This window comes from Panthera onca, chromosome B1 (genome assembly GCF_046562875.1).
Source record: "Panthera onca isolate mPanOnc1 chromosome B1, mPanOnc1 haplotype 2, whole genome shotgun sequence".
NCBI lineage: Eukaryota > Metazoa > Chordata > Mammalia > Carnivora > Felidae > Panthera > Panthera onca.
In genome coordinates, this window is record NC_138342.1 from 150715507 (window position 1) to 150742229 (window position 26723).

Genomic DNA, 26723 nt, shown 5'->3' on the forward strand with positions numbered 1-26723 from the left:
ATATTTTGCCAAAGAGGATATAACAAATGGCACATAAGCAGATGGTGACACATTCACTATATCATTACCCAGGAGGGAGTGGGTCTAACCATAAAAGGGCAGCATGAGGAATCCCTGTGGTGCTTGAACTGTTCAGTATCTTGGCTGTGGTGCTGGATAGTCGAACCTGTGAATAATTTCATATACCTATTTACACATGGGAGTGAAAATAAAACTGGGGTTATATGAATAAGATTGACAGACTGTATTCATATCAATGTCTGGGTTGTGATAGTAGATTACAGTTTTGCAAAATGTCCCCATCCGTGGAAACCTGCTAAGGTGTACAAAAGATCTCTCTGTATACTTCCTGCAACTGCACGTGCATCCACAATCACCTCAAAAAAGGGGGAGGGTAAAATTGTACACTTACAATGGGTGAATTTTGATATGTGAATGATAAAGCAGTAAACTGGTTTAAAAAAAGAATCAGAGAGAAACTCTAATGCCTGCTCTAAAGAGAATGACAGAGGACGCAGCAAGTCTAGCGTCATTTGACAAATAGTAACTATGTTAAATTTCGGGAAATTCAACTAATCATTAAAAATCTATAACCTATGAATCATCTCTGACTTCATGGAACTTCCTATATGGGTCAAAAGAAGACATGATCAAGGAATACAAATCCTGAAAGATATAAATCCTATGTTCTGACTATTTACATAGGATGCATCAATAATTGGATAGAACATAATTGGGAAGTGGAACCTGGGTGGCCCAGTCAGTTAAGCGTCCTGCTTCGGCTCAGGTCATGATCTTGCGGTTTGTGGGTTCGATCCCCGTGTTGCTCTCTCTGCTTCTGAGAGCTTGGTGCCTGGAGCCTGCTTTGGATTCTATATCTCCCTGTCTCTCTGCCTCTCCCCCTGCTCATGCTCTGTCTCTCTCAAAAGTAAATAAACATTAAAAAAAATAAAAAAAAAATAATTGGGCAAAGGTATAAATGCTAAAGAACTGGTATTTGTGTGTCTCCTCTTTGATCTAATAAATATGGAAATGCAAAATACATTAAAGAGAAAACTGGTATAATTACTTATTAAAAATCAAAGTACATAAACTTAATTCGGATTGCTTCAAATAAGCTTATTTCTAATATATAGAAATACTGATAATTTACTAAGAAGATTTTAATAATAAGTATTAAATACTATGATTTTAAAAATCAGAGTAAGTTTTGTTTAAACCTCTTATATTCTTTTTTTAATATTTAAAAAAATTTTTAAATATTTTTATTTATTTTTGAGAGACAGAGTGAGTGGAAGGGGGCAGAGAGAGAGAGAGGGAGACACAGAATCTGAAGCAGGCTCCAGGCTCCGAGTTGTCGGTACAGAGCCTGACATTGGGGCTCTAACTCATGAGCCATGAGATCATGACCTCAGCAGAAGTTGGACGCTCAACCGACTGAGCCACCCAGGTGCCCCTACATCTCTTATATTCTTAAAAATCCTTGTTTCTATTAAAATAATAATGGTGACATTAATAATAATACATACTTTTATTATGTATTGATGGGTTATTTGGAAAAGCTTATTTAAAAAAATAAGTGTTTAGGCCTCTTTGGGTTTTAAACTTTGGGTTTTATTATGCTGAGATTGGAGAATGTAGGCTATATGATGTCTGCCTGAGAGAAATGTGTAAGTTTTCTTGACACTGTTACAATGGAAAGTGAATTTAAAGTTACAGCTCCAATTATGCCATATGTCGTATGACCTTAGATATTTCAAACAAGGTTTGTGAGCTTCTGTTTCCTATAAAATACGGGAAATCACTCCTGTCTATTTTACAGGATTGCTTTAAGTCTTAATTGATGAGACAGATATATATATACATATATATATATATATATGTATATATATATGGCATAAAAGCATCTTTTAATTGGTAAAGCAGTATGTAGATCCTGACCTTTTTCTAACGCAAAGATTCAGAAATAGCAATACTTTTCTGACATGATTTTAGATGTAATTTTCTCATTTTTACCAAATGAAATACAGTTTCAGTCAAAACAGAGCACAATGGCACTTCCACCAAGAAGCCAGAATAAATTAATCATCAACTATATTAGTCACCAACTTAGTACAGGGTATGAGAACTGTAATACTTTTCTAGTCTAGTAGATGGCTACATTTCTAAAACAGATAGTATTCTTGAATGACTGTATTTGTAATGTCTTGTTCTCTTTTCAAAAGAGTATTTCCACAAAAAGTAAGAGTAATTTATTTTAGTAATAGCTGTTGCTATATCTAATATACAGCTTATCTGTAAAATGTTAAGCAGCTTTAATCAAAACATCCCTATGTAACAAACATCAAATGAAATACTATTCTATAAGAAAAAGGTAAATGAATTAGTACGTTTAGTAATTCCATGGCAGTAAACATTCCACATGCTGTGGAGATAACTCCACGTAATAAAGAATGGCTTACATACCATTTAGGTAGAAAATACACGGTGGGAGATGGGAAAAACAGAAATGAGTCTGGAGGCATCAAAAACGCCTACTTCTTTAAATACTTTGGTTTGAAGCAAACCAATTCCATAAATTTCTTCCTGAGAAAACACTGTGAATCACTGGTTTGTGATGATTGACATATAAATAATCTCATTCAAATAACTCACCATAGGAAGTTAGTTTTCTTCAATAATTCCTAAACATCTGAATAGTGGAATTCAGAAATGAGAGATTTCCTATCTCAGATAAAGATTTAAAATGTTATACCAGAAAAGTTAGTCCGAAAATGTTAATCTTATTATGACTTAAAGATGAGGAAATTCACTTTTATCTTCTTAGAAATTTTCGGTATTCTTCAATTAGATAGTAACAACTAGAATTTGATTATTTTAGGTTTTCTGATTATGTTATCATTTATCCTTCAATGATATCATGTGATACTACTCAATGGCATAAGAACATCAGAAATTCTGTGAGAAAATATTTTCTCTAAGACATTTAGAATCAAGTGGCAGCCCAGCATTTATTTCTCCACTTCCAAAAGAATGGACCACCAAAGTAGTTCAGAACACACTGGGTGGAGAAATTTAAAAAAAAGAAAAGAAAAAAAAGAGAAGAAAAAAAAATGTGATAACCAAAATCACATCCCTAAAACTGAATGGCAACGATTGAGGGAAAGAAGGGTAGGTCCACAAGGAGGTCTTTCTAAGAAAAGGGAAATAGCTAAGTATTAAGAGGTCACAAGGTACGTTAAACACATTAAAAAAAAAAAAAACAACCCACACTCATTAAATTTAAAGATCTGGTCTGCAAGAGCCGTTTTTGTTACTAAAAGGCATACCATTTGTAGTTGTTTTTTTTTTAATTCAAAAAGATTTACAATATCACTTTGGTTTCTGAAGCTTTTTTCCAGTTCTTTAATTTGATTCTATAATGAGGGCCACCAAACGGCATCTAAACAAATCTAAAAATTAAAATGTGTCATTTAAATGTGACCAAAAAAAGCTGAGAATTTTAGCTTTATTTAATTTCTTTGGCTTGTTTTGTAAGAAATGTTCCACTGTTTTATTTTAACCTTTAAATAAAATACATTTATCATACCTCACCTGTTTTAACTTTTAAACAAAAAGAATTATTACACTCCTCATCAGCATTGTTGTTAATTACGCTGGTTCTGACGTAACCGCACTATTTACTCAAGCCCACTGAAAATCAGCAACTGCCATAGCAGCATATCTCAACCCACCTCCTAGGGCACACCATGCTCTGTGCCCACGGACCAAAATGTCCATTGCTATGACAGTTGAGGAATTAAAATAACAAAACAAAAACTAATTCTCACTGAATTGCCTGTAGACAAATAAAACAAGAAATTAAAATATTGAGGGCAGCCAGAATACAAGGAAAGACAGAAATGAGGTGAGAAAATATCCAGTAATGAAAAGAGACAGACAGAAAATATAGATTTATTTGGGCTCCTTCTCTTTATTAGTTCTATTGGGAAAGTCACTTAAATTCGAGGTCTCAGTTTCCTCACCTGTAAAACAAGAGTTTTGAACCTGATGATCGATCCCTAAGGTCTCTTTTAGCTATAAAATTCTATGATTCTGAGACATAGAGATGAGAAAAAAATTTTTTTCTCTGACAATGAGAAAAAAATCCTAAAAAATAAAATAAAATGAAGAGGTGATAGAGTGTGTGTGTCTAAGCATCTGTTCTTTCCATTCTTTTCCCCTGTGTTCATGACTTCTACAAATCACTACTCAGTATGGGCAGATAGGGATTCTCCTAATACGGCTCACTAACTAAAATCTTGTTTCTTCATTCAAAGAGCTTATGAAATCTTATGGAATCTATTCCTGACAAACACATGAACACAGAGCTAAACTCCCTAATGCCTAAACCTGAAACCACAAATCTTTTTTCATCTCTGTCACTAAAGTATGTGCCACAAGTACGATGTAAATTATTCAAGCCAAGATGTTTTAATTTTATTATAGAATCTATGTCGATAAATTTGTCAGAAAAACAAAGTGATGAGGAAAAAACAAATAAGGAGTAGAAATTTCTAGAAGTAGCTATATTTCATTAAAGTTGTTTTAAAATTATTAAGTAATTTAATGAAAAAGCAATATGAGTTAGATGTATTTCGGACTTCAGTATTAATGATCTTGATGCATTATCACAGGCCAGCCAAGGGATTAGCCTCAGCTTCCAAATTTGAATCAAAATACAGAAAAAAGACAGTTGTACACAACTTGGTTAAGTACTGAACTATAAAACCAGATGTTTCAGTAATTTCAATGCACTGCGATCAAAGAAGATAATCTCTTGGTGACTCAATGGTTTTATTTTACACTGTGAAATAAGGAAAATGACTATCTTTTAACCTATATAAAAGCACAGTAAACACATAAAAAAATCCCTATTAAATTGATCACATACAAGAAATTATAATGGCTGTTTCAGCGTATTTAGCAGTTATTACTATAGGGTATTTTGTGGGTGGAAGTGTTTCAACTGTATTATTTTCTCAAGCGTCTGTTTAAAATTTTGCATATATCTAAGGGCCCAACATCACATCAGTTAACTGGCTGTAACCTACTATAAATGAAATACTAGCCTGACAGAGAATCCCAATTTAAAAGCCAAACTTGTAATTTGAGAATTGACACATTTAGGCTACTGTGAAACACTTAAATAGAAGATAAACCTGAATTACACTTTACGAGCGGGTAAGGATTTACAACATCTTTCAAACCTGGAAGGAGCACAGGCACTTTTACAGCAGATCACAGCCAACAGAGTGTCACAACAAACCCTGAAAGCCTGCACCTTTCATTCCTAATAAGCTTATGCGATTCATTGACACAATCTGTGCTGGTGGTGCACAGCCAGGAAATGCTGATAGAAGGAGGTACCTGCCACCTAATAATGCTGAAAAACAGACCTGCAAAGTACACTTCTATTCTCAGATTCCCCTCTCCCATCCTTACTTGATCTTCCACCATCATAAAGAGGGCCACCGACTTGCATTCTTTCTATACCAGAAAAGCACACCTCTAGCTTTTCCTAACTTCTTTCCTCCTTGAGAGCTATCTTTGCTCACATGTATTTTGATACGGTTTCAACTATATAAGATGGTAATGGGTAAAGAGTACACAATCTCCAGCTGTGATATGCTCTGCTCATGTAGACCCTAAAAATACAAACATTCCTCTCACACACATTGGCCCTCAGGCAGAATTTCCCAAGAAAAATAGTAGGCCTCTCTTCAGATAATTAGAAGGACAAAAAGACAAAAAACAAACAAAAGCCCAACTTTTTTCAGAGAGGTAATGCTTGCCCAAATTTATTTCTTTACAAGTTGACATCTCTCCTTCTCTGACTGCATTTCACTTGGATGCATTTTTGCTCAGTTATTTCCATCTATTAACGCTTACATTTTTAATGTTTATTTACTTTTGAGAGACAGACAGAGCACAAGCAGGAGAGGGGCAGAGAGGGTGAGGGACAGAATCTGAAGTAGGCTCCAGGCTCTGAGCCAGCCCGGAGCCTAACCTGGGGCTCCAACTCACAAACCTCGAGATCAGGACCTGAGCCAAAGTCAGAAGAAGCTTAACCGACTGACCCACCCAGGCACCCTGCCCCCCGCCCATCCATTAACTCTTAAAAGTTATCAGCCAAGCTGTCTGTGTTAGGCAGTCTTGAGGATAGCCCCCAAAGACCCTTGCATCCTGGAACTGGTGGTGCCCTCATATATTCCTCTCTACATTGACTTTTGGTTGGATTTACTGAGTCACTTCTATTACAATGTGGCAATGGTGATGAAATACCACTTCAGAGATTAGATTATAAAAGACTACTGACAAAACACTCTCTATTGTACTCTCTATGTGGTGGAGAACCTAGGTCTGTAAACAACCATGTGAGTGCACGTGGAAGCGTGGAAGCGGATCCTTCTACCCCTGAGAGAAGCTTTCAGATAAGACCAGTCCCCACCTATAGCCTGACTACAAACTCATGAAAGACCTTGAGTCAGAGGCTCTCCACCAAGCTGTAACCAAGTTTCTGACCCACAAAAACTGTGAGATAATCAATGTTTGTGGTTTTAAGCTGCTGAATTTGAGTAATTTGTCACTCAGCAATGGATAACTAATATAGTATCTCATCAGACAAAATATCAAGTTAAAGTGAATAAAAATGGCAAGTTTCTTACTCAACTTGAAAAACAGAATAAATTTTTTTCTTCATTCTCAGATCTGCTCACTTTTGTAAACCATTTTCTTGGGGGGTTTAAAAACCTCCTATCTCATAAATACGGTTGCCAAACTCCAAATATTAAAAGGAAAGCTCAAATGCAAAACATAAATTAGCTTCACTTTGCAGTAATAAAGATCATGATATATTGTATTGGAGAGAAACATCTAGGATCCATGAAAATAAAAGTTCAATTTTAAAAAAATAAGTAGACTCAGTTATTAAATTACTAATACATACAGATCCTAAAAACAAGAACAAAAACTTCATTGAGGATTGGAATTAATTTATGTATTTTCACCTAACAATATTTCATTGGAACGCTCACCGTAAGAGAGTAGACCCCAGTCACAAACAAGAGATAGATTAAAAAATATGCCAGATTTATAATACAAGTTTGACTGCTGAAGCAACTGGCAAATCCATCATAACCTTAACTAAAAAGTGTTTGCATTCTTATTACTGAAAAGTAAGTAAAGAACCGAAAATGGTACCTATGCATCAAGAAACCACTGTTTGAAAAGCAACACTTGGGCTAGAAAGAGGATTCCTTGCCATTTCTTGCCTTTATTTCATAATGAGGCCGGGTCATCACCTGGGGTCCCAAGTTCACCTACACTCCAGTGGCCTAGAAACACAAGGAACACACCTACTCCCGCCTCCTGATACAGATTCCACATTTTAATAAGCCATCACAGCTGTCACTCTAAATGCTCTGCACAGCTATTGGTCCCAAAGTCTCGCTGGTTGGCAAGTTTCTGCCAACTGGCAAGCACCCGTTGTCTATTTCCGAGAAGAAAAGTAAGGGTATGCAAAGAAGAGAGGCAAGAGCTCTGACATATCTAGGCTGATGCTTGTACCTGAACGACCTGCGATCCCCACCGCCGCCGCGACGAATCGGTCTCTGGGCGGGGGCTTTTTTTAGTCACAAAGAAAATGGCTCAGCCGGGAACCGGTGCCCGGGCCATGGAGAAGCCGGTTCAAACTTCACTTGTTCGCGCCGATAGTGGTGACAGCAGTGAGGATATCAGAAGCAGCACAGGATTCCTCTGGACTCAGCTCGCCTCAAGCTGTAGCAGCCAGAGCTGCTGACTGCCCGACTTTTGACGTTTCCTATTGTTGCCGGAAGTGACGTTCGGGTTCTGAGCCTTAAAGAAGAAGCATTTTTATCCCCGATGTTTATGATTCGCTATAGATTCCCTGTTTCTCGCTTAGCAGCCCGAGCCCCTCTGAGCTTGAACACTAGACAAACTTTTAATCCGTAACTTGGGATCGGACTGGCCGTTGAAAAGCCCCTCTGCAGAGTCAGTCACCTCAGGGGTCTGGACAAAAGTAGTGTGGAATCTGCAGCGAGGAATCGTGAAGCACTTAGGAGCCTGCCGCTTTGAAGGGCTGGCCGGGCGCGTGGCGCGCCGCGACCCACTGTTTAAATACAAACGGTCGTCGCGAGGGGTGCGCCTCGGTGCCGGCGTCGGGACACAGCGACGCGTTGCTGGAGTCTGGGCTCCACTGGCTACCTCTGGTCGCATATGCTACCTCCCTCTGTCCTTGCTGTGCGGGGCCAGAGGCCGTCGGGGCCCACTTGTTTGCTTGGCGGCTGCTGGCGAGGCTGCGCCCCAGGTTAAGCAGGGGAAGCCTCTCCTGCTGCCTTGACCGAAACCACGGGCGGGAGCGAATGACCAGGTCTGCGTTTTCATCCTTTTAAATCAAATGGAGGGAGGAGACCCCTTGCTTATATACTCAATTGGCATACCCTTATGATAAACCGCGAAGTTGGAAGAATCGCGGAAGCTAATCCTCTCAGGTTTGGTTACAGTTTAGGGTCTGGGCTGGGAAGTTACGGACTGATTCGTTCTTTCAGAACCACCGAACTCTGATCCGACTCCTCCGAAGGGCTGGCTAGAAGAAAGAGGTGAAGGTAGTTGAGTTTTCTTTGCTCGCATTTCCCTGGGTTTCCGTATCTTTCTAGGCAACTTCCGATTTTTTTCCCCTCAGTGAAAATATCAGTCTTGGCATTTGATTCCGAAATTATGGGTACGCTATTTTGCTAAAATAACCCACAAACGTTCTGACAGTTTTAGCTGTGAACACAGCAGTCCTACAGAGCTCTATTCTTGTTCCGTACTGCCTGTTTTTCTGTTTTCTTAGTGTTTTCCCTTTTCCAGATCTTTCTCCCTGTTGTAGAGCAGCGTTTCCCTTAATATCTTTTGCTAAAATTTCATAAACCTAGCTTTTCCTCACATGTACTCCTCCTTTTATTTTTGATTCACGGTTTTCGATACTATCTAGTGTTGTAAGCTATGTCACAAACTCTTAGCCATGGACCATGATTGTTAAAGTCAGTGTACTTGTTCATTCTGAACAAAAATCACTGAGTTCAATGGCATTCCATTGGGAGGCATCACTTAACACCTGTGAGAACAATGCGGGTAAACTAGATTAAAAATCCTAAACTGCCATCGATGCCTTCATCACCTTCCCCCCCATAAATGTAGTTGTTGGGCAGATATGACTTGTAGAGAAACTCTCTGGAGGAAGCAACATTGATTCCATCTTAATGATTGAATTTATACTACAATAGCAGAGTAATAGATCCTTTCTGTTAATTTCTTTTGTTAAGGGTTATAAATTTAAAATGTTAATCAGTTTTTTAAAAAGTAAGTTATTTTCCATTTCTGAAAGTACTATACTAAACTGTGATTAAGTTGTAGATTGGCTTCTTTTAATACCCTAATTTTAGTGTTTTTCATTTTTATAAATGAAAATTTTATAATTTTATAAATTTTATAAATGAAAGATTTAGCAGTCTTTCATGACAATGTGTAGCAGTAGCTGTGATTTTTTTGTGTGTGTAATACAATTTTTTATCCCTGTATTTTTTCTATCCCGTTTTATTACTTATCTCCTTCACCTACAGATCCAACCTGTACTTGTATCTTACTCTTCTTCAAAATATTTATTCTGCTGGTACTGAAGAGGATGTGTTCCAAGGACATACTTTGTTGTCAGAAATTCCATTATCGGAGGTAGAAATAATATGAGACATTGATATGTTCCAGGACTTCAGAGAAAGGAAAGATACCACAAAGTGTTAAATAAAGCAAAGTTGCATGTAGTAGAAAGATGGAATATACATCTAGAAGAATTAAAGGAAGTTTTTGAAAAGAGATCTATTTATATTAAAGTTATAGAATGTCTTAGAGGAAAAGTTACCAGGAGAAGAATCATATTAAAATAGGTGGGTCTGGGACTTAATGCAATAATATTCTGGCCTATACAGTACCTAAGAATGTGGTTTTTTTGTTTGTTTATTTGTTTTTTTGCAGTTACAAGCAGATTAGTTACCACTTCCTCTGTCCCAGGAAAGTAAAGGCTGGACTTTGGAAGTCATCTCTCTTACTGCTTCCCTATATCTATTTATCCCCAGGTCATCCTAAAAGATGTTAAATAAGGTTTATTTTCTTGGCCAGTATTTTGTATAATGTGATTTCAGGATCACTTCCTCTTTTTCTAGTTATCTCTCATTTGATGGTACCTGAAATTCCCTCTGCCTAAAAATTGAAATATTTAGAAGTAATTGATTGGCTGGAAAACACAAACTGAAATCCAAGTATGAGTGTATAAAATTGTATTCAAAAACATCTTATTTACCATGTTGCTAAAGGAGAGGAGTCTTGCAACAGGAAGTTACTGTGTTCCTAAAGAGGGGAGAAAAGGGGACAGAATTGTGTGGCTAGGGGCTTAAAATAGAAAACCTACTAAATTTAGGATTTTGCAAATATAGTTATGCATAGATAACAGAGAAAGTGTGTAAGGAGATGATTTGTATCCTGGGCAACTGCTGGACTGTTGACTGGCGGGGAGGGGGAAGATTATATTATCTCTGCCTGATTTATAAATTGTTCTGTTTTGTTTTTAATGTAATGACTTCATTTTAAAGGAGCTTCATTTCCAGAGGATTCATTTTTCAAGGTATTGTTATATATTTTCCTTCTATGAAATGACCACGGTCAGTTACAAATAGATATTTTTAAGTGCCTTATTGACCTTTGCCTTACTGATTGACTACTTACAGTTTAGAAGCCTTTTAGCGCTTTCTAGCAAAGGTTCATAAACATTTATTTACCTACCATACATTTATTTATTTTATGAGTCTCTTTTGGGAATAATGTTTTTTGAGAATCTAATGAAAGCCCTACAAGTATGCAATGAGTCATTTAAAAATATAATTACGTGATATTTTCTTTGAGATTTACAAAAATGACCTATTTTATTTAAAATCTCAAATACTGTTTTAGTCTGTTGGTGCACACACACACACACACACACACACACACACACACACACACACACACATATATATATATACACACACATACTGTTTGTAACATATATTTTCTGGAGTTTTATTCCTATTTCATAGTCCCAGTATATGTCAACTTTAGTAGATATCACCATTAAGTTTTCCTAGGTAGTGGTACCAATTTACCCTTTCCCAGCACTGTGTTTCAAATGTTCTAGAGCTCCACATTTTGGGCTTCCTTTGGTTATTTCCTAATGATAAATGTGACTGAATGTTTTTTTCACATTTACTCTTTCGTAAAGTTCCTGTTCAGGTCTCCTTCCTTTTTTACTATTGAGTTGTCTTTCTTTTTCTTATTGCTCTGAAGGGAATTCTTTACATATTTTAGATACACATCTTTTTGTTGGTTTTACATTATCCACAACATCACTTTCTCTCAATAGTTTGTCTTTCCACGCTCAAGGATGTCTTTTGATGAACAGAGTTGCTAATTTTAATGAGGTTCATTTTAATAGTCATTAAGATAAGAAATCTTTCTCTATCTGAAGATCAAAGATATTCTCCTCTGTGATCTCCAGCAAGCCTAGGTGTCTTACATTTTATGTTTAGATCTTCAACAAACCTGGAATTAATTTGTAAAAGATGTGAAGTACCATTTACATCAAGAGGTCAAGATTTATTTACTCTATCAGGATATTAAGTTGACAGAGAACCATTTATGGAAAAGGAGCATCCTTTCTTCATAGCTTCTTAAGAATCAACTTTGTCATAATTCTAGTGTCAATAAATGCATGGTCATTTTTCTGGAGTCTTCCATTCCATTGTTCTATTTGTACATATTTTCACGAATTCAAATTTAAGTTATACAATGAGTCTTGCTATCCAGTGGTTAGTCCTCCAATTTTGATTTTTTTCAAGATTGTGTTAGTTATCCTTTACCTTATGCACTTCTATATACATTTTCAAATCAGTGTCTACCAAAAAATCCTTTAGATATTTTTTTTTCAGTGGGGGTGGGGGTGGTAGAATGCATTGAACCTGTGGATCAATTTATTGAGTCTTCCAATCCTTAAACAAGTATATAGTTTTCTATTTAGGGCCTCTTTAATATATCTGAATAAAGTTTTATGTTTTTTTGTTTTGAGGTCTTATACATCTATTCTAGACTTAGTCACATGCTTGTGATGTTTGTGGCTACTTGATTTCTACACATATAACTTTTAAAATAAATTTTTTAACTGAGGAATATAGAGACATACAACTGGTTTTTATATATTGGCCTTGTACCCAGCAATCATCCTAAATTCACTTATTTTTTGTATTTTTATATACAATTATTTTGTATTTTATATACAATTATGTCATCTGTGAATAGTGATATTTTTATTTCTTCCTTTTTAGTCTTTATTCCTTTTATTTCTTCTTGTATTTTTTTTTTGTAGATACCCTTTATCAAATGCAGGCAGTTCTCTTCTATTCTTAACGTCCTAAGTATTATATCATTAGTGAATGTTGAATTTTATGAAATGCCTATTCCGCATGTATTTAAATAACACTTTTGTCCTTTATTTGTTGATGCATTGAAGTGTAGTAATTCAATTTTTGTGTTGCTCATACTTTGCATTTAATCCAGTATTATTAAATTACTTTTGTCTTTCAAAGAGTTTCACCTTTGACCACTGGGAACTGTTTCATTTGTCTCCTGTGTCCCTTTGGCATACCCCACCAATTTGGGATTGATTTGTTTTGTGTATACTTTCTTACTTTCTGGAACTACATAAAGTTTCAGGCTTATCTTACAGATTTTCTGTCCCAGTCTTAGAATTCACCATTTCTCCAGGGAGTCCTGGTTCCTTTTACTGGAGAACAATGTTACACACCAAGACCTGAATGCTAGGTGTGCTCTTTACTGCTGGAGAGTTGTTGCTTTCAATCACTTCCCGCTGGCAGAGAAACGAAATGTGTATGCTAAGCTGTCTTGAAATACTTCAATATATAACTATCTGTATCTATGTAAAGCTAAACATGAGTTCATCGTACTGATGTTTCAAGCATGAGTTCATCATACTGATGTTTCTAACTAATCCATTAGGTAAGCATGGCTCATTCTAGTCTCCTCTCCTTGCTAATCTGTAAATTCCCACTCCAGCAGTGAGAAACCAGACTCCTATTCTACCATCTATTTACTTAATTTTTCAATTCCAGTGTATATGCATAGAAGTATCAGAATTACCTCATAAGTCCTTGGGGAACATCTTATAAACTAGAGTAGAGTGTTTACATGCAGTTGATTTTGTCTTTAGTCTCTCAAGCTCCACTCATTTCCAAAGTTAGCACCTTTTCCATCCAATGCCTTCTATGAAGTGGTTTCACACATTGGTAATATAGTTTGATTTTCTCGTCACAGTCTGCATCCTTTCCTGGGGTTGCATAGCTTTTGCATGTTTTTTTAAGGTCATATACATTAGGGTTCTCTTTGTGCTATAAAGTTTTATAGGTTTTGACAAATGCATAATGTCATGTATCTACCATTACAGTATAATACAGAATAGTTTCACTATCCTAAAGAATTCCCCTGTATTTACTTATTCAAACTTGTGTTCTTCCTTCTGAATCCTTGGAAACCACTGATCTCTATAGTCTTTATTTTCACTATAGTTTTGTCTTTTCCAGAATGCCATATAATTAAACTCATACAGTGTGTAGCTTTTTCAGATGGTTTCTTTCACTTAGAAAGATGCATTAAGGTCCATCCATATCTTTTTGTGGTTTTATGGCTCATTTATTTTTATTGCTGAATAAATATCCCATTGTATGGATGTACCACATTTTTCATCCATTCACTTATTGATGGACATCTTGGCTGCTTTCATTTTTTGGTGATTATGAATAGAGCTGCCATAAACATTCAGGTGCAGGATGTTATATGTACCTGTGTTTTCAATTCTATTTGGTGAAAACTTTGTTAACATGATTGCTGATTGTATGGTAAGACTACATTTAGTTTTATATCTGCTGAACTGTCTTCCAAAATGACTAAATGATAACAATAAGTGAGTCTCTTTTGTTTCTTCATAAGCATTTGGTATCACCAGTTTTTTGGATTATAGCCATTATAATAGGTGTATATTGGTATCTTTTTTTTTTTTTTTTAATGTGCAGTCACCTAATGATATGTAATACTGAGTGTGTTTTCTTACATGCTTATTGTCATCTGTATATAATCTTTGGTGATATGTATGTTCAGCTATTTGACCTATTTTTTAACTGGGTGTTTTCTTACTCTTATAAGAGTTCTTTGTATATTTTGGAAACACTTCTTTTATTCAGTATTTGTTTTGTAAATATTCTCTGCTAGTCTGTGGACTATCTTTTCATTTGCTAATAATGTCTTTTATAGAACAGAAGTTTTAAATTTTAATGAAGTACAACTTACCATTTTTTAAAACTTTATTGATTGTGCTCTGATACTAAGTCATTGCTAAACCCAGGGAAACAGGTAGTTGCTCATCTGAACAAATTATGGGAGGGCAGGGGGAGTAAAATTCTAGCTTTAGCAGCTCCTTACATGGACTTTCAAATCATCATCCATGTTTCAACCCCCTTGGCCTTATCCCTTAGCCTTTCTTAAGCATTTAAGGGCCCCTTATTTCTAAAACTATCTTGCTGCTGTTGGTTTCCTTGTAAATAGATAGGATTAGCCTGTTTCTGCTCTGCTAGGTTGGTTATCACTCCTTCATCTGCTTTCAGTCTTTCAAAATTTTGTTAGTACTTCTGTCATGTGGAATCCCCTCTAGTTCATTTTGCCCTGGTGAGTATACATGGCTTTTAATCATTTACTTTCATTTTAGTAGTGTTGAAAGAAAAGAAATGAAGATAACATGCACTTAATCTGCCATATTTTACCAGCCGAATCCTGAATCTTTTTTAACTTGTCATTTTATTTTTTAAACAAAGCATCCTATTGGCGACTATGTGAGGTCAAAGCCCTAGGAATAATGACTAAATCTGTGCTAAATTCCCTTGTCTCCATTTTTTATGGGTTTTTCAAATGTAACCTTTATAAGCATCTAAAATAGTCATTTCTGGAGATTATCTCAAGTTCATGTTTCCTCCCAAATGGCACTTTGTTCAAAATACAGTATTTGGTAGAGTATCATGGGACATATTTTATTTTATTTTTTTAATGTTTTTATTTATTTTTGAGACAGAGAGAGACAGAGCATGAGCAGGGGAGGGGCAGAGACAGAGGGAGACACAGCATCTGAAGCAGGCTCCAGGCTCTGAGCTATCAGCACAGAGCCTGACACGGGGCTTGAACTCACGGACTGTGAGATCATGACCTGAGCCGAAGTCGGACGCTTAACCAACTGCGCCCCCCAGGTGTCCCTTATGGGACATATTTTAAAAACATGAACATAAGGCAAACATTTTTTTGTAAGGAAAAAATATTTAGGGTAAAAGCATATCTTAGATTCAGGAATACTATACTGTCAATAGAAGACAGTACTAGCCCAGTAGGGAAGTCAAGTTAGTAGGGAAATAGCTAAGATAAATATGGTTAGTTCCTATAAGGGATGCAAATAAAATAGAAGATTCAGAAATAGACAGACCTGGGGCGCCTGGGTGGCGCAGTCGGTTGGGCGTCCAACTTCAGCCAGGTCACGATCTCGCGGTCCGTGAGTTCGAGCCCCGCATCAGGCTCTGGGCTGATGGCTCAGAGCCTGGAGCCTGTTTCCGATTCTGTGTCTCCCTCTCTCTCTGACCCTCCCCCATTCATGCTCTGTCTCTCTCTGTCCCAAAAATAAATAAATGTTGAAAAAAAAATTAAAAAAAAAAAAAAAAAAAAGAAATAGACAGACCTAACCAGCATTTTATGGATTTTTAATTTTAGGTGAAAAATCAGATCATTTCAAAAGCTGGAGCTGAATGTGATGTTAAATAATGGCAACTGGTGACTTAAAAAGAAGCTTACGGAACTTAGAACAAGTGCTTCGCTCGCTAAATTATCCTAAAGAAGTGGATTGTGTAGGGTAAGCTATGTATCAAAGTTATTTGTGTTCTTTTTGGCAATGACTTGAGGTAAGATTTGACATTGGGGAGGTATTTAAATAGACAGGTTTTATCTGGGTCAATTGAAAATTTTCCCTGTAATATTTAAAATATTTTAGACAGCAAGTAACTACAGGAGGTTTTTTTTTCACTAAGTATGAATTAATGAAAAATTGTATCTAACTCAAGAGATTTAAAATATGTTCTTAGAAGTAGAACCACAATATATACCCCAGTATAAGGCATGGTTTCTGTAGAACTTTTAAATTCATAAAAAATAATATAATGGATTTCATTAATTATACAGTATTCTATCCTCTCACATTTTGGGTTGGATGATATTTCTTTTTGATTTTGAAGATTTTAGTTAATAGATTGCTTATGAGAACTTACACCATGCTCAAAGATTGTTACCAAGCTAACTCATTTAATAGACCCCACTTTGAAACTTTTGCTTTAGTTTCTGCTTTTCCAATATGACTGCTTTCCTTTGTAAATGTAGCAACATGCATTCCTTCTATATTCATGCTAACCTAATGGTACTCTTGTCATCTTCTGTCCCATATTTCCTTTTTCTTCTTATCTGGGATTATTGATTAAAAATATTCCCCACTGGGAGTGCCTGGGTGGCTCAGTCATTTAAGTGTCCTACCTCTGCTCTGGTCATGATCTCATGATTCGTGAGTTAGAGCCCCATGTCCGGCTCTGTGCTGACAGCTCAGAGCCTGGAGCCTGCCTCGGTTTCTGTAACTCCCTCTCTGTCTTTACCCCCCACCCCCCATGCTCTCTCTCTTTCTCAAAAATAAATAAACATTAAAAAAATTAAAAAAATATTCCCCACTAGGATACAACTGAAGTCCGGTACTTTGTTTTGTTTGCTGCAGTATCCCCATATCTAGAATTGTGCCTGGTACATATTAGCAGGTAATTAGACATTTATTCAATGACAGTGGACAAGTCCAGATTAGGTATATGTTCAAGGAGTGGAGTGAAACTTGGTTAAAACAATAAAAAAGAGAATCCTGGAGTAATGTGCTTTACATACAAGAATGAATGTTCTGTTGGACACTGGGGAGAGTTAACTCCAAGAGATGGCTACAAATGAAAGGATAGTGAGGAGAGTGGGGAGAAAGTTGAGTTCTGATGACCTATTATAGCCCTTCTGTGTGAGAAACAGAAGGTGTCCCATAGTATGTACTAATCATGTCTTGGTTCCTTAAACAGGGAAATCTAGTCTTCCTGGGATTTAACCAGTTTGAGTAGCCAAGTTTTCTTCCTACTACTTTTAAGCATCATTTGAAGACACATTTTGGATAGGAATACTTCTAAAATATACTGATAATTCTTCTGTCTTTTGAGTATAGCATTTAAACATTTGATTTTCTGTCTCAGGAGTATCATTAAGAACAATTGCTTTTAGACTATTTCACAACGTAGTAACTCTGCAGAGTCTATTGAGATTGATAACACTGCTTGCTGCTGCTTATTCAGGTTGCCCCCCTCACACTCATACACACTCCCCCCACACATATTTTGATTCTTTCTATTTCTTATCCATTTTTTGAAAATGTTTTCTCTCAGCATCTGATTTTTTGGGGGGGGCCAGTATGCCAACTTGTAATATGTTTTCTCACAGTGTCTAATCAAAGTTCTCAGAAACTAGATAACAAAGATTTTTGAGTTAAAACAAGAGGTATTGGGGGTACCTGGGTGGCTCAATCAGTTAAGTGTCTGACGCTTAGTCTTAGCTCGGGTCATTATCTCATGGTTTGTGAGATCGAGGACTATGTTAGGCTCTGTGCTAACAGTGTGGAGTCTGCTTGGGATTCTCTCTCTCTCTCTCTCTCTCTCTCTCTCTCTCTCTCTCTCCCCCCCCCCCTCTCCCCCCCCACCCTTGCTCTCTCTTTCAAAATAAAATGAACTTTCAAAAACAACCAAAAAACAAGAGGTATTAAATGTATACCTGGCTGTCTTCTAGTCATAACGTGCATAAAATGGACAGATTTTGCTGTTCAAAAGTATTGTTCTCATTTCCTGTTTTGAACTAACAGACAATATTGCCAGCAGTTTTATCATTGGGTAAAATATTATTATACCTGTAAATATAAAAGAGGATTTATATTTGTACTGAAAAATAAAATGTAATTTTAATATGTACTTGTTCTCTGCCTTCTTAAAAAAAATTGGGTGATGATGGGGAATTTTATGTCTTGAATTTTGTGGAAAAACAAGTTTTGTGTAAGCACATTTTTACTTCAGTTGAACAGATGTAACTGGATAATTGAACAAATACCTCCTTGCTTTGTTGTGGCAGAATCAGTGAAGGTATTTCACATTGAGAAAATAATGCCCATATGTGTAGACAATTAGAAAACAGTACAAGACAAAACCTGAGGCATCAAACACTGAATACCCTGGGACTCATTCTGGAAGAGATCAGTCTGGATCAGAAAGTTGAGGATGGCTTTATGGATGGCTTGAAACTTGACAAATAATTCATAGTGAATAACAGACAAGTACAAAAGAATGGGATACTTTTCTAGACTGGAAGAATTAATGTAATCTAAGGCACAGATTTCTAATGAGCTTGATATAAATGGAAGATGCAAACTGATTAGCCCAGTTACAGTTTCTAGCCCTATTTTCCTCTCTATAATTTAAAATTCATAATATTTTACCTTTGCAGGTTTATTGTAAAGAGCAAATGAGGTAATGTAACAAGTGTTTGCCAAACTGTAAAGTGTACTGGAGCACTATCAGGTGGTACATTTGTTTAATCAGAGAAAATGGACTGATCAAATAAGGCTAAGCTTTGGAACATCAAATACTGTGGTGAATAGACCGTACTATGACTGAAATGCTAACTAATAAGTTAAATAAGCTATTATTTCATAGCAATCTGGCTATACTGATTTAGAGTAGGAGATGGAATCAAAAGACTTTTGTGTATCTCCTAATTGTTTGGCTATAACGTTAACTTACAAATTATCGGCATCTTATTTCCCTTTCTATCTAACTTTGTGGAATTATGCTCCTTAAAACTTTTTCTTTTTCTTCCTAATAGTTTGGTAAAGGGAGATACAACTGCATCTTTGCCCATCATCAGCTATTCCCTTACCTCATACTCACCTTATGTAGCAGAACTTCTGATGGAATCCAATATAGAGCTCATAGCGAAGAATGACTTACGCTTTATAGATACTGTCTACAAGGTACTTGATTGTATGAAACATTATTTCAGAAGTCATAATGATTTTTTTAAGATTAATGTTTTATAATAACTCCTTAAATATATGTACAGCACATACAGTTGACAGTATTTTCATATGCATTTCTCATTTAGACAGTTCCTATTATAATCAAAATATAATTTAAGTCCCCTTTATGTTTTATAATCTAATAAATTGCAGTTGGTAAACATTTGCCTGTGGTTACCATTTACTCTTTTTATATCAAATTTTAGTAAAATTTGGCATGTTGACATAAGTTAGAAATGTGACTGTTGAGTAAATTTTGTGGTTTGTAGAATTATGAGTAACCTAGTTGTTAGTAAGAAAGAACTATAGCTTTGAGATTTCATGTTCCTTGACGTCTGGGACCATATCTTCTATCTATTCTAGTGTCTATACTTGTACTATATTGGGACTGAACTTAATCTCATGATTAAAAAATTCCTTCTGATCATTACTAATTTTTACTCAAGCAGTGGTTATCTCAAACTGTTGTTAAAATAATAAAACCCATTTATCAGATCAAGTTGTTTTTGTTTTTGTTTTTGTTTTTTTTGAGTTTACATTTAATGACATGGGATCTTTTCTATGTGTAGAGTCTCTGTTTAATCTTCCCTGTCTTTGCCTCTAACACCAGCAGCTTCCTTGAAAGACTAAGAGGCACTTCTAAGAAATCCTAGGGTTCTAGAGCATAGGCTTTGAAAATTGGTGGTCTAGTTAGTCTGTTTCTCTCATTTTACAAATGAAACATTGGAACTGAGAGGCCTACTGACCTAAGAAATCATATAGTGGAAGAACTAAACAAATAACAACTAAACAACTGTTGTTTTCTAACATCTGGTATGGCATTCTTTATTTTCTACTAAGTTAAGGAGTTTTTCTAGTACCTATGAGGATATTTGAACCTTTTGATCATTGACTGTATTTTGTTATCTCCCTGGACATGCATCTATTCTCTGCTACTTCCTAGCTGCCCATTTCTACCTGGATACCTCCTACCTGGTTCTGACTACCACCATGCCTACAAATCTCTTTAGTACCTCCATCTAATGCCTTGATCCTCCTTCTTGAAGATGGTATTACATTCCTGACCAGGTGACCATTTATCATTTTGGATTTTTATCTATTTCCTCTTTACAGCTTCTTCGTGATCAATTTAATTATAAACCAGTTTTGACAAAAAAGCAGTTTCTCCAGTGTGGGTTTGCAGAATGGAAAATCCAAATTGTTTGTGATATTTTGAATTGTGTGATGAAAAAGCACAAGGAATTGAGTAGTTTTGAGAAGGTAATTTTATTAATAGATTTTAACTTACTCTAAGTTGCCTGGTATTTTAGCGGACAAATTCAGTACTCTAGATAGCCAACTAACACATAAGTACAATTACTGCATTGTTCACAGATTTAGGCAACCTTATGCCTGATGTTTGCTTTAAATACGGGTCACTTCCGAGGCACCTGTGTGGCTTAGTTGGTTAAGCATTTAACTTTGGTGCAGGTCATGATCTGACAGTTCCAGGAGTTCAAACCCCACGTCAGGCTCTGCACTAATAGAGCCTGTATGGAATTCTCTCTCTCTGCCTCTCCCCCACTCGCTCTTTCTGTCTCTCAGAATAAATAAACTTTTTTTTGAAAAAGAGAGACTCCAACTGAGGGTTGCTGGAGGGGAGGTACGTTGTGAGGCAGTAAGTTAAATGAATGGTGGGCATTAAGGAGGGCACTTTTTGGGATGAGCTCTGGGTGACATATGTAAGAGATGAATCACTGGGTTGTACTCCTGAGGCCAAGACTACACTGTATGCTGAGTAACTTGAATTTAAATTTAAAAAAAAAAAAAAAAAAGAGATCATTCTTTGGAGTCAGATGGACCTGTTTATTAAATACTGGTCATTTGTTTTTACAAATTTGTGACTTTGAGCTACTAGCTAAGGTAACAGTTCAAACATAATGCGTTTTCCTTACTTTTTAGTTTTCAGGAGACATATCTCATTAGATTTATTATTTGGCAGTCATATTTCATATATGAAAATTCAAATAATGTAATTTAAATATAATATAATTTTAATGTCAGCTTTCACGTACATTTAGTCTCAGTACTTTTTTTTTTTTTTTTTAGATTCCATCACAACAAAGAAAGAAAATCAGTTCTGTTAAGTCAGAACCTTCTTCAAGCACTGAGAAGACATCTACAGAATCCGTTGGCATTGATATCACTGGCAGATTTATGACTTCAGGAAAGGTAGGAAGATACTAAGAAAATACGTAGGTGTTAAAGATTTATCTACCTAATTAATCAAATGTACAAGATTCACTTTTCTGACTAGTAGCTGGTAAAACATTTTTAGTCAGATTTGGTTAAGGAGTTTTGACAATGTATACTGTATATTACCTGGAGAACAGTCCTCATATAAAATAGAAATGTAAAATGAACAAGGTTTGTTTTTACATTTCTATTTCCTAAATCTGCCTCATTTCCCAGATAGAATAGCGATGATTTGGGAAGGTTGTATAATGTGGTCATGACATGTACTCTTATTTATGTATCTAGTCTTCCTAAAACATGGAAATGTATGAGGAACATACCATTAGTTATAGTGATACATTATGATAATTCATTTGCATGAATTCCTATCTCTGTACCATGAGTGTATATTATCCAGTGATTGATAGTCTCTAAATCTATAATCTGGTTTTGGGTAAGTTTTTTTTAATATTTTCTCTTTGTTAGTAAATATTTACCTACCCTTGTCTCCTCTGAGCATTTGTGGCTTAATGAGTCCCATGCATTTAGGGATAGCTTTTCTATCTCCAAGAGAAATTGAGTTCAAGGTATTACTTTATAATGATCAGTATACTTTTACCAATCTTCCTTTTGGGGCAAACCATTTCTGAGATTAAAGCATAGAATATCAGATAAATAATCAACATGCAATTAGATAAAGGATGTGAATAGTTTCTGGTGGAAGTAAAATCCAGAGAATTATTTCTTCCTAGTACAATGTACATGAGTTATAACAATCTATTAAAAAGCTACTTTTATGCCTCTATAACAGATAATGACATTTTACTGTAGGAAAAGCATTCTTATATCAATAACTTTTCTTTTTTTTTTTTAACGTTTTTATTTATTTTTGAGACAGACAGAGCATGAGCAGGGAAGGGGCAGAGAGAGAGAGGGAGACACAGAATCTGAAGCAGGCTCCAGGCTCTGAGCTGTCAGCACAGAGCCCGACGCGGGGCTTGAACTCACGGACTGTGAGATCATGACCTGAGCTGAAGTCGGATGCTTAACCGACTGAGACACCCAGGCGCCTCCTATCAATAACTTTTCTTACCTAACTCTTGTTAGTTTTATATGATTTTCTAATTTTTAAGTGGTTTATATCTAGTATCTTTCCCTAATATATAAGAATTAATATAAACAAGAAATTTCTTACACCTTTTTTAAAAATGTTTTTTTAATTTATTTTGAAAGAGTGCACGCAAGTGGTGGAGGGGCAGAGGGAGAGGGCAGAATCCCAAGCTGGCACCAAGAGAATCCCAAGCAGGCTCCATGTTCAGCACAAACCCTGACCCAGTGCTCAGTCTCACTAATTGTGGGGTCATCACCTGCACCGAAACCAAGAGTTGGACACTTAACTGAGCCACCCTGGTGTCCCTATACTGCTTTTTTTTTTTTTTTTTTTTTTTTTAACCTTCCTGTTCTTAGTACAGGCACTATAAGCACTTACTAAATATAAGCTGATATAACTAAATGTATTTTTCAATTTTCTATTTCAGTTTTGGGGCTGAGTAGTAATATATATTGTCCTAACAAGGAAAGGTGCAAAATTTCATGTCATTTTAGACTTGTTTTTCTTAAAGTATTGTTTGTTATTAGTCAAATTTTAATCAGTTGCATCGGATCTTTATCAGAAATTTTAATATTAAAAGTTGGAATCAGTAAGTACATTCCTTTGTTTACAGTTAGAGATTAAGTCAGTACTAAAACAAATTATCTCTTTTCCCATTTCCTTCTGTAGAGTATGATTTGTGAATTCTGTGTTACATTATATATTTTTATAGTGCATATGCAGTCTAAGGTAAAGGAAGTAGGCAGGAGAGTCTTGTCTGAATGCATAGTTTGACCTAATGCCTTATTCTCAGGTCTTTTGTCATTATTAATTTTGAATTGTTAGCTGAAGAGCTGATATTTTCTGGTTTAATAGAAAAAAATTGTAATGGGTCCTACTCACGGAGCCAATTCTTGATTATTTATGTGAATTATGTGGCAACCTATTATGGAATGTTTCAAACATTTATAAAAGTACCAATTCCCACTATCAGCAAATTATCGACCCCTTGTTAGTCTTGTTTCATCTTTATTATAACCACTTTTCCAACATCTTCCCCCCAATTCTGAAACAGTATGAATCAAATCCCAGACATTATTAAATAGTTACTTCAATTTTTCTATTATGTAAGAATGCTCCAAAAATAATAACTGCAATTTCATCATCATAAAATATTGGTAATATTAACAGTTTAATCAATGTTTGATATATACCTTACTGTTATAATTTAAACTTTCATAAATTTTAAACGGAAGATAAGGTATTTCTTCTGCAAAATTATGTATATGTTGAAAATAATTGTATGAGGAGAACATTGAAGCAGCTCTGACATATTTTTCTCTATGCAGACAAAAGCTGTGGTGATCCGTCACCTGTATAATGAAGATGGTGTTGACATTCCTGAAGATACGAGAAGTACAGTAACAGATGTTAGTGGAGCATTTGATGTGTGTGACTTAAAGACTACTGAAATAAAGGTTCCTGAAGTAAAGTTCCCTGAAATCAAGTCTGAACAACAAGTAAGAATTTTGGACTTCCTTAACAGATGCCTGTATTTCTTACTTTGATGTACATGATTACTTCAGCACCTAAACTTTGGAATATCTCTAGCTTTTTGCATTATTACTTATGACACAACACTTTATTTAAGAATAAGTAAGTCTACTGTTTATAATTCAACAGATACTATTTGCTGCTTATGTTTAGGGTACAGGGCCAGGTGTTATGGGTAATGCAAAGATGAATAAGAGACAGTACTTTGCTTCAAGGAATTTAAAGTCTGGTTAGAGACAGAAATACACTGCTTTGTACAGTGAAGGTTCTGTATCATCTATCCCTCTCATTAAAGAATGGAAAAAACTGGTACACACTCCCTCCTGCCATTTTATTTCCTTTTTTGGGACCTTGCTATCTTCTTCTCTTACTTTTAGAATACCTTTTCTATTACTTTATTGCCACAGACCTTCTTATAGTGTCTTATCTATACTGCTCTGCTGACTTCCTTTTCTATCTTTTATTTCTTGTAACTTCTATACACCGCAGTTTATAATTGGCATTTATAAAAACTACCACATGGTCATTAGGCTGATTTCCTGTTAATAGCAAACTGAACAGTTTCAAAGCACTATCATATTTTGGTCATTCCCTCTTAGCTTTGTGCTGGGTGCTGTTACAAATAGCTAGTTAGTGGTAGTTTTATTATACTACCAGGTGCTTTTCTAATAGCTTCATGCAGAATTAATCTTCAGATGAACTATATGAAGTACAAACTCTTGGAGATATATATATGTATATATACACATATGTGTGTATATATACACACACATACAAACACACACACACACACAAACACACACACATGTTTGTATATAAATTGAAACACCAAGGTCACACATCTCAGAAGAGGTAGTTTCAGTGTCTGAGCATTCTGCCTGTATAGATCATAGTCTTTTAACTCTCATGCCGTATGCCTGTTATAACTATTGAAATAACGCCGTGGAAATGGAAATACATTGATTTTAAAAACAATTTCAGTCTGTCTAATACAATTTTTAACCTTTCTAATCATTTTAGGATATTAAAATTAATCATGAGATTACTGCACTACAGACTATGCTTGCTGAATGCCAAGAAAAACTTAAGAAACTGACTTTGGTAGAGAGTAGATTAGACTCTTTGGAAGAAAAAATGAAAGGAAAAGTGATGGTAAATGAAAAAACCTGGGCTAATCTTCTAAGTCGTGTCACTCTTCTTGAAACAGAAATGCTTTTGTCTAAAAAGGTATTTCCTATCTTTAACATTTATGGGATATCTCAGATACATTGTTAAGTGTGTATTCTTTTAGAAAAACTGAAAGAATATTTAGGTAATGGGAAAGTGTTTAGTTGAAATGAGGCCCTATTTAGATGTAGCCCATTTTGTTGCTGCTATTGTGGTTATTGTTTTTCTCTTTAGCAACTGAGATAATCTGGCAAGCCTCTGTAGGTTCAGCTTTTAGAGCTGTTGATACTGTAAGCATTTAAAAAAAGGTATGATAATGTTTGATTTTTATGAAGAGCTTGAAATTATATTCTTTAATTGTACAAAGGTCCTATTTTTATAGTGAAAAGAAAAAAGTGGACAGAACAGGAACAATTAAAATTATGACTTCCTTTTCTTATTTACAAGTTATAAATTTCCTGGAAACAGTTACCAACTTTGCCATTGCCTTATGAAGTCTGAGAAATTTGTTTTGATTTGCTTAGGATTTCAATTTCTGGTTCTAGTCTATCTTTCCTTCCTAACAGTAAAGTTAGTTGATTCAAGAATGTTACCTCTGCTTCCACATTTGAAAGGTTATTTCATATTCATAGTGGTATTTATGTATTGCTTTACAAACAATTAAAATTTAAACATTTATCTTGTTATCTTTTATGCTTAATAGTAAGAATAGTAATAGTAAGAATATAGTATAGAATAGTAAGAATATAAAATGAGAACACTTTTCATTTTATTCTAAATACTAAATTATATTATTCCAGAATGATGAATATATAAACTTTGGTCAAGTGAATGAAGACTATGAATCCAGTAATGACTTGGATATTCTGAATTCTGGTAAGTTGTAATATTATGGCAGTGGTATTGGTGGTAAGGTAAAGAGTTTTCAGGAAGATGATTTTTATAGGTATTTGATAATTTTAATAGTCCCAAGCCTTATTTTTTAGAAGCTGCAAATTTCCTAGGAAAAAAGACAGTATTGAAATTATGGACTACTGAAGCCAAGGATTGCTTAATAAAGCCGGTTTACATATCTTACGCGAGGTAGTGGTTGAATAAAGTCCCGTGTACAAAATTGCAAACTTTTATAGAGGCATTTTATTTTACTCTTTTAATTGCTAAATGCTCTAGAATAAACATGGAACTCCAGAGTTTTTAATTTAAACTTATGATAGCTTCCACCTCTGTAAATAACATAAGTAAAAAAAACATTTGTCAGTAACCTGTAATGTATTACAAGCCTCTTGAATTTAATCAGTTAAATGATGATAATGTCTTCTCCATATCACTTACTTCCAC

The 26723-nt window shown here is 35.3% G+C and overlaps 2 protein-coding genes across 11 annotated transcripts in view; one reads left to right on the top strand and one right to left on the bottom strand.

The window, feature by feature from the left end:
* FBXO8 (F-box protein 8) overlaps nt 1-7857 on the bottom strand; it is a 51228-nt gene extending 43371 nt beyond the window's left edge. The window contains exon 1 of the mRNA XM_060653764.3: nt 7609-7857. The gene's annotated coding sequence lies outside the window, so the exon portion shown is untranslated. The remainder of the gene's footprint in view (nt 1-7608) is intronic.
* A 4-nt stretch (nt 7858-7861) lies between these two features.
* CEP44 (centrosomal protein 44) overlaps nt 7862-26723 on the top strand; it is a 28346-nt gene continuing 9484 nt past the window's right edge. For 3 of the 10 annotated variants that reach the window (XR_009616048.3, XM_060653752.3, XM_060653763.3), the window contains exons 1-10: nt 7862-8431; nt 9666-9986; nt 10689-10720; nt 15946-16084; nt 19168-19315; nt 20474-20620; nt 21449-21571; nt 24014-24184; nt 25239-25445; nt 26186-26261. Coding sequence is in view for 9 of the 10 variants with exons in the window: in XM_060653752.3 (XP_060509735.1) it covers nt 15996-16084; nt 19168-19315; nt 20474-20620; nt 21449-21571; nt 24014-24184; nt 25239-25445; nt 26186-26261 (961 nt within the window). In the remaining variant the exon portion in view is untranslated. The other 7 variants (XM_060653753.3, XM_078445602.2, XM_060653754.3 and 4 more) reach the window with 7 other exon arrangements.